Genomic DNA, 15,729 nt, shown 5'->3' on the forward strand with positions numbered 1-15,729 from the left:
TATCACAAAATGCTGCAGTAACTCAGCGGGACAGGCAGCATCTCCGGAGAGAAGGAATGGGTGACGTTTCGGGTCGAGACCCTTCTTTAGGGGGGGCGGGACAAAGAAAGGATATGGGTGGAGACAGGAGGACTGGGAGAACTGGGCAGGGGGAGGGGGAGAGAGGGACAGAGGAACAAGTATTGACAGCGGACTGGAGCGGCGACCACAGCGCACTGGAGCGGCGACCACAGCGCACTGGAGCGGCGACCACAGCGGACTGGAGCGGCGACCACAGCGCACTGGAGCGGCGACCACAGCGGACGTTCACTGACGGAGTCTCCTCCTGAACCGAAGTAGGTAAGGACCAGAACCGGAGCAGCGGCACTGGAAACTGTTCAAACACTCAGTGAGACAGGCAGCAGCCGCGGAGAGAATCTGTCATCAGTTTCTGAGTTATCTCCCTCCAGAGATGCTGCCTGTCCCGCTGAGTTACTCCAGCTTTTTGTGTCTATCTCTAAGTTATCAAATCTGAGTTGAGTGTTTCAGCTCCAGGATCCATTGGCTGCCTGGGCTGCTGAACGTTTCCAGCGTTTGATGTTATTTTTATTTCACGTCTCCAGTGCACTTGGTTTTCATTAACGGGATGAATTGAAATGAGAGTTGGCAAAAGTGCGGCTTGGAATCGTGTTCACTGGGTTTGATCGACCAGGGCAGCAGTTGTGTGTGTGTGTGAATGTGTGGTGTGTGTGTGTGAGGGTGTGTGTGTGTGTGAGTGTGTGTGTGAGTGTGTGGTGTGTGTGTGTGTGTGTGTGGTGTGTGAGTGTGTGGTGTGTGTGTGTGGTGTGTGTGTGTGTGTGTGGTGTGTGAGTGTGTGGTGTGTGTGTGTGTGTGTGTGAGTGTGTGGTGTGTGTGTGTGAGTGTGTGGTGTGTGTGTGTGTGTGTGGTGTGTGAGTGTGTGGTGTGTGTGTGTGTGTGTGTGAGTGTGTGGTGTGTGTGTGTGTGTGTGAGTGTGTGGTATGTGTGTGTGTGTGTGGTGTGTGAGTGTGTGGTGTGTGTGTGTGTGTATGTTCGTTTTTATCTTGCTAAACCTTGCATGCGTGTAAAGGAAACACCCTTTCTCGGAAATATTTGTTTTCTCGGTTGCAGTTTCGTTTCATTCCGAGGTCGCTGTTTATGCGGCAACATCGCAGTTGAAGCGCGTCCACATTGGTCGCCCCCCCCCCCCCCCCCCCCCCGTGATGTATTCAGCCCATTGCCAGTGACTCCAGACACGCACATTTCACACTCACAAACACTTCACCCCCCCGGGTATTGAGCGTGTGGGGGGGGTGGGGGGGGAGGGGATGGGGGGGGTGACGTGAGCTTCAGGGGAGCGGGGGGGGGGAGGGTGAGGAGGAAAAGGAAGGGAGAGGAGGCGGAGAGGGTGAGGGGTGGATGTGGAGGGAGTGGGGATGGAGTGTGTGAGGGGGTGGTGGAGATGGGGGGGTCGAGTAGGTGAGGGGGTGGGGGACGAGGAGGGTGGGGAGGAGGAGGAGGGGGAGATCGAGTAGGTGAGGGGGGATGGTGGTGGTGGGATGCAGTCGGTGATGAGGGGATGGTGGTGGGGGGTAGGAGGAGGAGGGGGGATAGACTGGGTGAGGGGGGATGGAGTGGGTGAGGTGGATAGTTCTCCCAATGAGAACACGGCCGGGGTCTGGGGCGCACCGGAGGCAGTGCCCCTAGTAACAGTTAAAGGCCACGGTGCCCAGGTGGAGTGGGGGGGGGGGCGTTGGGCCCAACAGGTCCACTTGATCTAGTCTATTATAAACCCACTGACCCCCACAACTATCTAGACCACACTTCTCTCACCCTGCTTCCTGTAAAGACTCCATCCCCCACTCCCAATTCCTCCATCTATGCCGCATCTGCGCACATGATGAGGTGCTCCATGCCAGGTCATTGGAGATGTCCTCATTCTTCAGGGAATGGAAGTTTCCCTCCCATATCTAAAGGACTCTCCCCTTGGATTCTCCCGGTTAGCCAACGTCACTCATTAGAACATTTTATCTCCAACTGCCGGCGTGACATTTACCGCCTCAAATTCTCCACTCCCCTGACTCACTCTAACCTCTTCCCTCCTGAACGTACAGCCCTCCACTCACTCTGCAGCAACCCTGACTTAGTCATCAAACCCGCTGACAAGGGAGGTGCTGTGGTAGTCTGGCGTGCTGACCTCTACCGGACCGAGGCCAGACGACAACACTCAGACACCTCCTCCTACTTATCCTTGAACCATGACCCCACCGACGAGCACCAGGCCTTAATCATCAGCACCATCACGGACCTCACCATTTCCGGCGCTCTGCCCTCTAATGCCTCCAACCTTATTGATCCCCAGCCCCGCACGGCCCGATTTTACCTTCTCCCTAAAATCCATAAACAGACCCATTGTTTCTGCCTGTTCATGTCCCACCAAACTTATTTCCACCTACCTCGACTCCATCCTACACCCCCCTGGTCAAATCCCTCTCCACCTACATCCAAGACACCTCACATGCTCTCCATCTCCTCGATAACTTCCGGTTTCCAGGCCCCCATTCCCTCATCTTTACCATGGATGTCCAGTCACTCTACACTTCCATCCACTTTCAGGAGAGGAAGGAAGCGCTGAGGGACCTGCAGCTTGAGCGGTCCCGAGGTCCTTACGTGAGGTCGCGAGTCCAGATGCTGCACGATCTGGACCGGGCTTCATCTTTCTTTCTTTCTCTGGAGAAAGGGCAAGGAGCCCGCAAACAGCTCGTCGAGCTGCTCACGGACGATGGGATGGTCAACTCCTCCAATGACCCCTTATCATTGGGCTGGATGGGCTGACAGTTGAGTTTGTTAGAGCCTTCTGGGATGTCCTGGGGGGCGACTACATGAAAGTCCTGAGGAAGAGCATGGCACACTGTAATATGTATTTGTTGAATAAAGTCCTTGGAATGAAAAAAAGAGAGAGAGAGAGGGAGAGAGGGGCCAAGCGACTGAGCGGGGGGGGGGGGGGGGGGGGAGAGAGAGTGGGGGGAGAGAGGGGCGAGCCACACAACTGTTCTGTTCAGCTCCGCATCTTTCTCCTCTGACGATTGCTTGCAGAACGAGTGCAGGTAGGAACAAGTGATTGAAGCACAAACTGAGGCGAGTTGTCAGTGCGATGGTGTGATGTTGAATGGAGTCACGCTGCAAGGCAGCAACGTTCCACTCAGCGCTCCATGTAATCTGCTGTAAAGCGACTGAATCCCACAGAAAATAGGAAAACTGCGGCAACACTTGAGAATTCCATCTGTGTGAATCCCACCCCCCCCCGGATCACCAGCGCGGCGCTCTATTTTCGGAATGGTAGTGGTTTCAGAGAAGGGGCGTTGCAATCAATACAGATAATTCGTTGCAAATAGATTGGGAATCATGATGGGGGAGCTACCGAGTGGCCGCTGGTGTTTGTTGCCACGTTAGCAGTCCGCCCGATTGTCCCGGGCACTAAACAATCTCCAGCACCGCGGTCTCCTGTGGGCGGCGAGGAGGCTGAGTGCATTGCCTGCCCCTCTCTGAGACTTGTCCACAGGCCTGGGACCCTCCCCCCATGCAGAATATCCAACCTCTCTCGGTGCCACATGAGACTCATAGAAACAGAGAACAATAAGTACAGGAGTCGGCCGTTCGAGCCAGCACCGCCATTCCATATAATCATAGCTGATCATCTAAAATCTGTACCCCGTTCCTGCTTTTGCCCCATATCCCTTGATTCCTTTAGACTTAAGAGCTAAATCTAACTCTATCTTGAAAACATCCAGTGAATCGGCCTCCACTGCCTTCTGTGGCAGAGAATTCCACAGATTCACAACTCTCTGGGTGAAAATGTTTTTCCTCATCTCAGTCCTAAATTGCCTCCCCCTTATTTTTAAACTGTGACCCCCTGGTTCTGGACATTGTTTCGGTACCTGCTCATTTCGATTGATCTCTTTTAGTGGTAGCATTTGCAGGACAGAAATAGACCCTTCGGCCCAACTAGTCCCTGCCACATGTTGATGGTGGAGAATTTGCCACTGGTGAGTAACATTGTTCTCTATCAGATGTAATAGCTGAGGCCATTCGGACCATCGTCTACTCCGCCATTCAATCATGGCTGATCTATATCTCCCTCTTGACCCCATTCTCCTGTCTTCTCCCTATAACCCCTGACACCCATAACATTGGAGAATCTATCTCTGCCTGAGAGAACTCCATTGACTTGGTCTCCACAGCCTTCTGTGGCAATGAATTCCATAGATTCACCACCCTCTAACTAAAGAAATTCCTGCTCGTCTCCTTCCTAAAGGAACGTCCTTTAGTTCTGAGACTCTCCCACTAGTGGAAACACCCTCTCCACATCCACTCTACACAGGCTTTTCACTATTTGGTGAGTTTCAATGATGTCCCCCTCATTCTCCTAAACTCCAGCGTGTACATGCCCACTTTCTAGTAGATTGCATTAAACCCATCCCGATTAAGGGTGATATTCCCAATAGCCTCAGGGATTTCTGGTACAGAACAAACCAGCACTCACTCTCTCACTACTTTCCTCTTGAAGGAGAAGACTCGCACATCCAAGGACGAAGAGGAGTTCTGATCCCCGACCTCACCTCAGCGCAGCGCGAGGATCACAGGATCATCACACAGGCCGGCACCGACGCACAGAGATCAGAAATGGGAGGAGGCAGCTCCAGGTAGGTCTGGACATGCCGCACCTTGTCTCCCTGTCACCCTGTCTCCCTGTCTCCCTGTCACCTTGTCTCCCTGTCACCCTGTCACCCTGTACCTTGTCACCCTGTCACCCTGTACCTTGTCTCCCTGCGTCTCCTTGCCTCAGTACAACCTGCCAGCGCAGGGCATGGCCAGTGCTCAGATTGCCCATTGTTACAGGAGAGAGCTCGTTGATCGGCAACTGAAGTCCATTCTCTTTGCATCTAATCTCTTTTCACGATGTAGACATTGGAGTCAAGACAACCAATTCATATCCCTTTTTAACTGCCCTGAGCAAGTGGCCCGGTCATACTTCCTCAATAGCTGAGTCCTGCCTTCAGAAGGAATAGTGATATCTTTCATAAGCAGCATGCTGTGCATGCTAATGGTGGCAGCATCCCTTTGCACTAAAATGCTTGTTGGTGAAGGGTTTGGGGTTTGGAGTTGTTCTCAGAGTAGCTCATGTAAGTAGCAGCATGGCATCCTGTGCTTGGCACACAGTGAACCCATTGTGTGTTGGTCGTGGAAGATGTGATCATTTTGAGTGTGGGACGGTGCACAGTGTTGTTTGAGCTGTGCTCATTGCAGGCAAGTGGGGAAGATGGATCTGTGGTTGCAGCTTTACCCAGAACATTCCTGACCCCATCCTTGAGGCTAGTGGACAGACTTGCAGTGTCGTGATGTGGGCCAGTCAGTGCAAGATCAGGCCTTTCAGCCCACAATGTCTCTGCTGAACATAATGCCAAGGTAAACTAATTTCATCAGCCAACACGATCTATATCCCTCCATACCCTGCATACACATGTGCCTCGCCAAAAGCCTCTTAGACGCCACTGCCATATCTGTTTACACTACCACCCTATGTGGTACGTTCCAGGCACCCATTACTCTCCAGTGTAAAAACTTGCCCTATAAAGGTTCTTTACACTTTAGTCCTTTAACCTGAAAGCTATGCTAGGTATTCTTTGGCATTTCCATCCTGGGGAAAAAGATTCTGTCCATTGGGTATCCCCCTTAACCTCTAGCATTCGGGAGAAAAAGATCCAAATTTGTCCAACCTATCCTAATAGCAAATACCTCTAATCCAGGCAGCATTCTGGTAAACGTTGTATGCACTTTCTCCAGGGCCATCGCATCCTTCCTCCGATGGTTGAGTGGAACTGCAGGCGATACTCCAAATGACCACGTTCATTGTCTGACAGGAGCAGGATTAGGCCATTTGGCCCATCAAGTCCACACCGCCAGTCAATTATGGCTGATCTATCTCTCCCTCCTAACCCCATTCTCCAACCTTTTCCCCATAACACCTGACACTATCCAGGCCTTTCACTAAGTTTCAATGAGGCCTCCCCTTCATTCTTTTAAACTGCTGTGGTGGAGGCCTGGTGCTGTCAAATGCTCATCATGTGTTAACATACTCATTCCAGGGATCATTCTTGTAAATCTCCTCTGGACTCTCTCCCGAGCCAGCACATCCTTCCTCAGATAATGAGAGGATTTCAGTATAGGTGTAAAGAGGTTCGTCTGCAGTTTTACAGGGCCCTGGTAAGACAACATCTGAAGTATTGTGTACAGTTTTGGTCTCCTAATTTGAGGAAGGATATCCTTGTAATTGAGGCAGTGCAGCGTAGGTTCACAAGATTGATCCCTGGGATGGCGGGACTGTCATAAGAGGAAAGATTGAAAGACTAGGCTTGTATTCACTGGAGTTTAGAAGGATGTGAGGGGATCTTATAGAAACATGTAAAATTATAAAAGGAGTGGACAAGCTAGATGCAGGAAAAATGTTCCCAATGTTGGGCGAGTCCAGACCCAGTGGCCACAATCTTAGAATAAATGGGAGGCCATTTAAAACAGAGGTGAGAAGGAACTTTTTCAGCCATAGAGTTGTGAATTTGTGGAATTCTCTGCCACAGAGGGCAGTGGAGGCCAAATCATTGGATGAATTGAAGAGAGTTAGATAGAGCTCTGGGAACTAGCGGAATCAAGGGATATGGGGAGAGGTTGGGCACAGGTTACTGATTGTGGATGATCAGGTATGATCACAATGAATGGTGGTGGTGGCTCGAAGGGCCGAATGGCCTCCTCCTGCACCTATTTTCTATGTTTGTATATAGGGCCAGAAATTGCTCACAATACTCCAATTGCAGCCTGACCAGCATCTTACAGAGCCTCAGCATTAAATCCCTGTTTGTGTATGTTGGTCCTCTTGAAATAAATGCTGCCATTGTGTTTGCCTCCCTGACTACCGATTCAACTTGCAAATGAACTTTTTGGGAATCCTGCACCAGGACTCCCAAGTCCCTTTCCATCTCCGATTTGTGGATTCTCTCGCTATTTAGAAAATAGTCTACGCCTTTATTCCTATAATCAAAATGAATGAGTCCATAGTTTGCTAAACTATATTCCATCTGCCACTTCTTTGCCCACTCTCCCAACCTGTCCACGTCCTTCTGTAGAGTCCTGGCTTTCTCTACACTACCTCCCCTCCACCTATTTTCGTATCATCTGCAAACTTGGCCACAAAGCCTTCGATCCCCTCATCCAAATATTAATAGCCCCAGCACTGACCCGTGCGGAACTCCACTGGTCACTGGCAGCCAACCAGAAAAAGCCCCCTTTATTGCCACTCTTTGCCTTGTGCTTTTTTGGTATGACTGTAAGGCAAACCACATTCCTCGTATGTTGCAAAACATAATTGGTTAATAAATTACGATTATGATTATTATCATTGTACCTGTCTCCACCACTTATAAAATTATTAAGGGATTGGACATGCTAGAGGCAGGAAACATGTTCCCAATGTTGGGGGAGTCCAGAACCAGGGGCCACAGTTTAAGAATAAGGGGTAGGCCATTTACAACGGAGATGAGGAAAAACCTTTTTCACTCAGAGAGTTGTAAATCTGTGGAATTCTCTGCCTCAGACGGCAGTGGATGCCAAATCTCTGAATGCTTTCAAGAGAGAGCTAGATAGAGCTCTTAAGGATAGCGGAGTCAGGGGAATGGGGAGTAGGCAGGAACGGGGTACTGATTGAGAGTGATCAGCCATGATCACATTGAACGGTGGTGCTGTCTCGAAGGGCCGAATGGCCTCCTGCACCTATTGTCTATTGTTTATTGGCAAACCAAATTCCTCGTATGTTGCAAAACATGCTTGGTTAATAAATTACGATCATGATTATTATCATTGTACCTGTTTCCACCACTTTTCTGACAGCTCGTTCCAAATAGCCACCAGTCATCTTTCCCCCTCAACTGGAAACCCTCCAGATTTTAGTTACCTACCCTGAGAAAAAGACAAGTGATTAATCACCATACGGATGTTCCTCATAATTTTATATATCTCCTTATAATCCCACTGCACTTTGCTCTGTAACAGGAAAAGCATTTCAACCATAACTATGTTTATCCTTATTGTTGTGCATGTGTACTGAAGTACAGTGAAATGCTTTGTTTAGCCTGCTGTACAATCAATAGGTCAGATTGACACGAGGATATCTGGTCATGATGCAATGTGCAATGTGTTTGGATGCTGTTTCAACTGGAAACTGTCATGGTTTTCTTTCAGTCATGTTTCCTTTCGGTCATGTTCCAACACATGTTTCCTTTCAGTCATGTTCCATCACATGTTTCCTTTCAGTCAACAGGCGGCTCAGTCTGAGACCCCCACAATCTTCACGCAGGATGAGCTCAGCAAACTGAAGTCCGACTTCCAAACGGGTGGTGTGGAAAAGATTAAACTCATGATACAGAAGAAGATGAAAGAGCTGGACGAGACCGAGCTGAACGTCGCCGTGACGGGGGACACAGGTACAGGAAAATCCTCCTTCATCAACGCCATGAGAGGGCTTTGTTGCACAGATGAGGGAGCGGCTGCGACTGGGACCATAGAAACTACAAAGGAGCCAACCGGATACACACATCCCAATCTGCCCAATGTCCGCTACTGGGACCAGCCGGGGATCGGATCTCCACAATTCGAGGCAGGATCCTATCTGAAGGAAATGCAATTTAAAAAATACGATTTCTTCATCATAGTGACAGCTACTCGATTCAAAGAGAATGATGCAAAACTTGCCGATGAGATTAAGCGGCTGGGGAAGAGGTTCTACTTTGTTCGCTCGAAGATTGACGCTGACCTTTATTCAGTGTTGAAGGAACGGAAGGAATTTGATGAAAATGCAGAATTGGAAAAGATCCGGAGTGACTGCCTCTGTGGATTGGGGAAGGTCGGGATCACTGATCCCAGGGTGTTCCTGATATCCAGTTTTGAACAGCATCAGTATGATTTTGGTGAGTTGAATAAAGCACTGGAAGGTGATTTACCAAATATAAAGAAAAGGAAGTTTGTCCTGGCCCTTGCCAACCTCAGAGTGGAGATTATTCAGAAGAAAAATGAGTTGCTGAAGAAGGAGATCTGGGCATGGGCGATCCTCTCGGGAAGAGTAGGAGCCATCCCTGTCCCTGGAGTCTCTCTCGCGTGTGACACTCCCATACTGATTGGAGCAATCATCCATTTCAGGAAATGCCTGGGTCTTAATGACACTTCCCTTCAGCGACTGGCCAACAGAACAGGTAAATCCATGGAGGAGCTGAAAGCAGCAGCAAAAACTCCCCTGCTGGGAGAAATAACTCCAGATATAATTATGAGGATAGGTTGGGGAGCTGCTATTGTGACGGTTTCAGCCGTGCAATTAGCTCTAGACTTTATCCCAGTCATCGGCTCCATTTTTGGAGCAGGTTCATCGTTTCTCATGACCTTCAAGATCCTGAGAGATGCGCTGAAGGAACTGACGGAGAGCGGGGAGAGGGTGGTGAGGGTAGCGTTTGACATTAGAACATAGAAGAGTACAGCACAGGATTGGGCCCTTCAGCCCACAGTGTTTGTGTCAAACATTATGCCAAGTTCAACTGACCCCATTTGCCCATACATGATCCTGGCTGATCGTCCACAATCAGTAACCCGTGCCTGCCTTCTCCCCATACCCCTTGATTCCGCCAGCCCCAAGAGCTCTATCTAACTCTCTTTTAAATTCATCCAGTGAATTGGCCTCTATTGCCTTCTGCGGCGGACAATTCCACAAATTCTCAACTCTCTGGGTGAAAAAGGTTTTCTCATCTCAGTTTTAAATGGCCTCCCCTTTATTCTTAGACTGTGGCCCCTGGTTCTGGGCTCCCCCAACATCTGGAACATTTTACCTGCATTTAACCTGTCCAATCCTTTAAGAATTTTATATGTTTCTATAAGATCCACTCTCACCCTTCTAAATTCCAGTGAATACAAGCCCAGTCGACCCATTCTTTCATCGTATGTCAGTCCCACCATCCTGGGAATTAACCTGGTGAACCTACGCTGCACTCCCTCAAGAGCAATAATGTCCTTCCTCAAATTAGGAGACCAAAATTGCACACAATACTCCAGGTGCGGTCTCACCAGGGCCCTGCACAACTGCAGTAGGACCTCCTTGCTCCTTATCGCAAATCCTCACGTGATGGCCATCATGCCATTAGCTTTCATCTCTGCCTGCTGTACCTGCATGCTTACTTTCAATAGATTGAAAGTAATCAATAGACTGAAGAAGTCAAATGCCAAATCTTGCTGGATAACTAGAAGAGGGATAATATATTTATGATGACGAAGAACCACCAGTGAGATGGACAGGTTTTACTTCCACAAATTCAGAAGCTCTGTAACAATCAAGGTGAAATGTTATTAAGTATGTGCCGATAGAAGGCACAGTTTGGTGAACTTTCCGTTTGGAGATACAGCATGGAAACAGGTCCATCAGCCCACCAATTCCACACTGACCATTGATCACCCTTTCACACTATGTCCACTTTACCCCACTCTCTCATCCACTCACTCCACACTAGAGGCAATTTTACAGAGGTCAATTAACCTACAATCCAACACGTCTTTGGGATGTGGGTGGAAACCTAAGCACCCCAGTGGAAACTCACATGGTCACATGGAAACCACGCAAACTTCACACAGGTTGTACCCTCGGTAGGGATCAAACCCGGATCTCTGGTACTGAGGCAGCAGACCTACCCGTTGCACCATTGCCAGGTACCAATCAACAGCACCTTACAGTATGCAGCCAATTTGACAGGCATCAAAATGCAGCTGGAACGCTGGGGATATTTAGCAAAAAATAGGTGTAGTAAAGCACACAAATTATTGGAAAAATGCAAATCCATCATCCCTACAAACCTCTGAGGTTTATAGTTGGGTCAGATTTTCACCGCTAGGCTCTTGTCTCATTGACCTGTGAATTTTCACCAGTCGGATGTGTGAATGAATTGTACTTCAGGAAGTTGGCACCAGTGGCTTTTGGCAAGGTCCTGTGTACAGAGGGCAGTCCGTGTTGAAGTTCCCTTGCATCACAATGATGAAGAAGCCCCAATCACAGAATTTACTAAAAAGATTGTGGATGATCAGCCATGATCACAATGACAGTGCTGGCTCGAAGGGCCAAATGGACTCCTCCTGCACCTATTTTCTATGTTTCTAATCCTTACCAATATGTGATGCACATCTCACACGCAAGAAGTTGTCATGGTTTTTAAAAACCTTCAATGCCATTGCGAATAATTGAAGAACTATTAAAATGGTAAAACAATTCTTGCTTGTTCTCCCTTTAGAGTTTTATATTAACACGTGGAGATGGGGGTAGAATTAATAATTATATAGATAATAATTATGCAACACAACTAAACAATCTTTCGACATTTTTATTAGCACAGGTAAAAACCATGAATTTATAACACAAAAATCAATAGATAACATGACAAAATATTATGATCTCTTGAAAGGAATTATATTGGGTGTAGGAGCCATTTATGCTTAATGTAGTTACTGTTATTGTATTATGGCTATGTTTAATATTTCTAGTTTATGCCTTTTTTGCATGTTTGTGGGTGTGATTTAATACGTAATGGGGAGTGTCTACAGGGAGGAGGCTAACGTAGCAACAGAGATTGTGGGTCAGTTTAGTCTCGGAGGTTGGAGAGAATACAGTTCTTTAGCAGGCTCGCACCAGTCATACTCACGCCAGCTACACTCGCAAGAACCACACGGTAACGACTATATGAATGTTACTGTGTTGTTTGATGAACAAACAGTTGATAAGGACGAAAGGTTATGAATTACTCTTTGATTGTGCTACTTTAATAAAGACCAATAAATCAAGAAAAGATGTTTGGAAGATTCGTTTTGTTATCTCAGAGTGCGATGCGTGCGTAAGCTATACCTCCATTCCATCCCGAGCAGTAATGGCTATCGAAGTTGGACTTTGGGAAGGTATAGAAACTGCCATTACATTGGGTAAAAATAATGCGTAGCTTAAAATCTGAATTGTAAATGCTCATTTAACGCATGTTGAACGGGAAGGATTGATCAGTCGTGATTGAATGGTGGAATAGACTTGATGGGCCGAATGGCCTAATTCTGCTCCTCGAACTTATGAACTGTATTAATTCTGATTTTCAGCGCAATGTATGTTCACGATCTGTATAATTGAAAAGCGCTCTGTGATTAACGTACAATATGCCGAATATTTCTCTCATAAATACATATCTGTGCCTTGCGATTGTACAAGATAAAACTTCAATAGAAATGGAAATATTGTGGTCTGACGTTTTTCTTACGTTTGGTTGCACAGCGCAATGTATCTCGAGAAACACCAAGAGAGTTGTGTGTCCTGCGAAAATGCATTGCACCTTTCCACAGGTTGCCAAGGTCCTCCATAGAGTACAAGATTCCATGCAACTCATGCACATAGTATTTACAAACATTAATCAATGGGCAGCACCTCATTCCACAGACTGTACAAGTCAAAGTCATCTGCTATATTGAGGATGCAATCCAGGGTATTGTGTGGTAATCAATAAAATATTTTAAAAATTGGTTCGTCATAAAGACTTTACAGATATGGGGGACTTAAAGAAATGAAGACAGGCGTAATTTATTCAGACTGCAGACTGTTCTAAATTTTCCACTGAGCAAATTGGTTCCCTTAATTAATGAAATAACAGATCATTTAAGAGTTGTGTTGAATTTAGTTTGGGTAAAGGACTAATCTAGTAGAGGTGTATAATGGTCTGATTGAGATGTATAAAATCATGAGTGGAATAGATCAGGTAGATGCACAGAATCTTTTGCCCAGAGTATGTGAATTAAGAACCAGAGCTCGTAGGTTTAAGGTGAAGGGGGAAAAGATTTTATAGGGATCTGAAGGGTGACTTTTTCACACAAAGTGTGGTGGGTGGATGGAACAAGTAGCCGGAGGAGGTAGTTGAGGCAGGTACTATTGCAATGTTTAAGAAACATTTGGACAGGTACATGGATAGGACAGGTTAGGATGGATATGGGTCAAACACAGGCAAGAGAGACTAGTGTAGATGGGACATGTTGGTCAGTGTGAAGGAAACTAATTTCACTGTGTTAACAATTAACAGATGTGACAATAAAAAGCACAATTGAGTATTTTGTGGGCAAGTTGGGCAGAATGACCTATTTCCACAATGTGTGACTGATTAAATTATGTGATCAGGAATAATACGAAGAAATTTGCAAAGATCATATCGGGGCTGGTGTTGAGAAACACTTCTGACAGCGCTGTTGCAATGCAATGCATCCCTCCAGCAATACAGACTTTTTTTTATTTTATTTTTTTTAATTTTTTTTATTAAAAGTACGGTAAATTACAATAATACAACAGGTATATCTTAATACATTTTTTATACCGCTTCCTTTTTTTGAGCTTTAAGAAAAAGATAGAAGTAAAGAAGTAAAGAAAGAAAGTGCGCAAGAGTCGTGAAGTGCAAGAGAGTGTTGGGAAAAGAAAGCCCCTTGGAAAAGAAGTTAGAGAAGGAAGTAAAGTAAGAAAGTAGACCCTAGAAAAGAAAGAAAAAAAAAAAAAAAAAAAAAGGTAGAAACAATCGCTCTATATTAACATTAACCTCCGCAGGAAGGGGACTACCAACCAAGTCTGTTTTATTGTTTTACCTCCCGTTACCAGGTCCTGATACCATTTATTTATTTATTTCTTTGTAAAATTACTATTGCACCTCATGCTTGTAATAGGTCCAGAAACGTAGACCACGTCTTTTGGAATTGGTCTGCTTTACCTGCTAAGAGGAATCTCATCTCTTCCAAATGTAGTGTTTCAAACATATTTGATATCCACATTTTTATTGTTGGTGTGGGCGCATTTTTCCAGAATTTCAGTATGAGCTTTTTTCCCATTATTAGCCCGTAATTAAATAAATTCTTCTGAAACACGTTTAATTCAGGGTTACCTTCCGATATTCCAAAAATGATCCATTCTGGTTTTGGTACCAGTTTTATTTTGATTAATTTTGAAAAAATATCAAATATTTCATACCAGAATTTTTGGATTTTTGTACAAAAAACAAAAGAATGCGCTATAGTAGCTTCTTGACACAGACATTTATCACAAATTGGTGAAACATTCGGGAAGATTTTATTTAATTTAGTTTTTGAATAATATAATCTATGTAATGTTTTGAATTGGATGAGCGTATGTCGTACGTTGATCGAACATTTATGCACCTGTAGTAAATGATTATCCCAACTCTCTTTTGAAATTTTTATAGCTAATTCTTGTTCCCAGTCTCTTCTAATTCCATCTGTTGTGGGTATTGCTATGTTTAAAATGATATTATATAAATACGATATTAGATTAGCTGATTCCGCCTTTGTCTTCATTGCTTCATCCAGTAAGTCGGAAGGCATATTATAATAATCTTTTGTATATTTTTTCAGATAATCACGAATTTGAAGATATTTAAAATATTGGTTATTTTTCAAATTATATTTCAGTTGTATTTGTTGAAATGATAGTAATTTTCCCAATTCATACAAATCTTCGAGCGATTTGATTCCCATTCTTTCCCATTGTATAAATGATTTGTCTATAATTGATGGTTTAAACGATGGATTATTGACTATTGGTATTAAAAGAGATAAGTTTCTTAATTTTAGATTCTGTTTTATTTGTTTCCATGTTCTAATTGTGCTATGTATAATTGGATTTTTATTATAATTTTTATTATTCAGATTTATTGGTGAGAGGATAGTCGCTCCTATATTACTCGGGGAGCAGTCCCCTTTTTCCATTAAGATCCAGGCCGCCTGATGGGCAGAATTGTCCAGCAGGTGAATCATATTTTTAATATTTACTGCCCAATTATAATACATAAAGTTAGGGAGCGCTAGACCCCCCCAACTCTTTTCGTTTATTAAGGTGTGCTATTTGTATTCTATGGGATTTATAATCCCATATAAAATTTGTAATGTCTGAGTCCAATTTTTTGAAAAACCTTTTAGGAAGATATATAGGTATTGATTGAAATAGGTATAGGATTTGTGGTAAGAAAATCATTTTTATAGCATTTATTCTGCCTATTAAGGACATCGGAAGTGTTTTCCAGAATTTAATCAAATTATTTAATTTCTTAAGTAGGGGATTATAATTGGCTTTAAACATATCCTGGTAATTTCTAGTAATTTCAATCCCCAAATATTTGAATTTTTCTGTAGCTATTTTAAAAGGGAATTTCCGGAGGTGTGTTGAGTCTTTTGGATTTATCGACATAATTTCACTTTTGTTCCAATTTATTCTATATCCTGAAAAGGATCCAAAGTCCTCAATTAAATTTACAGACTTAATACATTCAGCAACTAACAGACATGATGGATGCAGAACCGGCATCACACCTGCATGTAAATGCACCATGGTGTACAATAGACAATTAAATACTGACAAAGAGGATCAATACAAAATGCTGGAGAAACACAGCGGGACGGGCAGCATCTCTGGAGATGGGTGACGTTTCGGGTCGAGGCCCATCTTCAGACTGAGAGTCAGGGTGAAGGAAACTAAAAAAAGGTGAGAAGAGGAAATTAAGTGTTTAACAACCACGAGATTGCCACAGCGCAGGTTGAACCAAACCGGACAGGTCATGGGTGAGGGGGCAGACGAAG

The 15,729-nt window shown here is 45.1% G+C and overlaps 1 protein-coding gene across 2 annotated transcripts; it reads left to right on the top strand.

Annotated features, from left to right (window-relative positions):
- The first annotated feature begins 226 nt into the window (after positions 1 to 226).
- On the top strand, positions 227 to 12,336 carry LOC144600457 (interferon-inducible GTPase 5-like). 2 transcript variants are annotated; one of them, XM_078412074.1, is made up of 3 exons: positions 227 to 339; positions 4,565 to 4,700; positions 8,359 to 12,336. In XM_078412074.1, the coding sequence occupies exons 2-3, from the start codon at positions 4,681 to 4,683 to the stop codon at positions 9,560 to 9,562; spliced, it is 1,224 nt and encodes a 407-aa protein (XP_078268200.1). In that variant the 5' UTR covers positions 227 to 339; positions 4,565 to 4,680; the 3' UTR covers positions 9,563 to 12,336. The 2 variants fall into 2 exon arrangements, with proteins under 2 accessions (XP_078268200.1, XP_078268201.1); XM_078412075.1 differs by having other exon boundaries at positions 227 to 335.
- The last annotated feature ends 3,393 nt before the right edge of the window (positions 12,337 to 15,729 follow it).

Source organism: Rhinoraja longicauda, chromosome 15 (assembly GCF_053455715.1).
Source record: "Rhinoraja longicauda isolate Sanriku21f chromosome 15, sRhiLon1.1, whole genome shotgun sequence".
NCBI classification, from domain to species: domain Eukaryota; kingdom Metazoa; phylum Chordata; class Chondrichthyes; order Rajiformes; family Arhynchobatidae; genus Rhinoraja; species Rhinoraja longicauda.

Coding starts and splice junctions, on each gene's coding strand:
- LOC144600457 (XM_078412074.1), top strand. CDS start 4,681: ATGGGAGGAGGCAGCTCCAG. Junction 4,701..8,358: donor ATGGGAGGAGGCAGCTCCAG/GTAGGTCTGGAC, acceptor GTTTCCTTTCAG/TCAACAGGCGGCTCAGTCTG.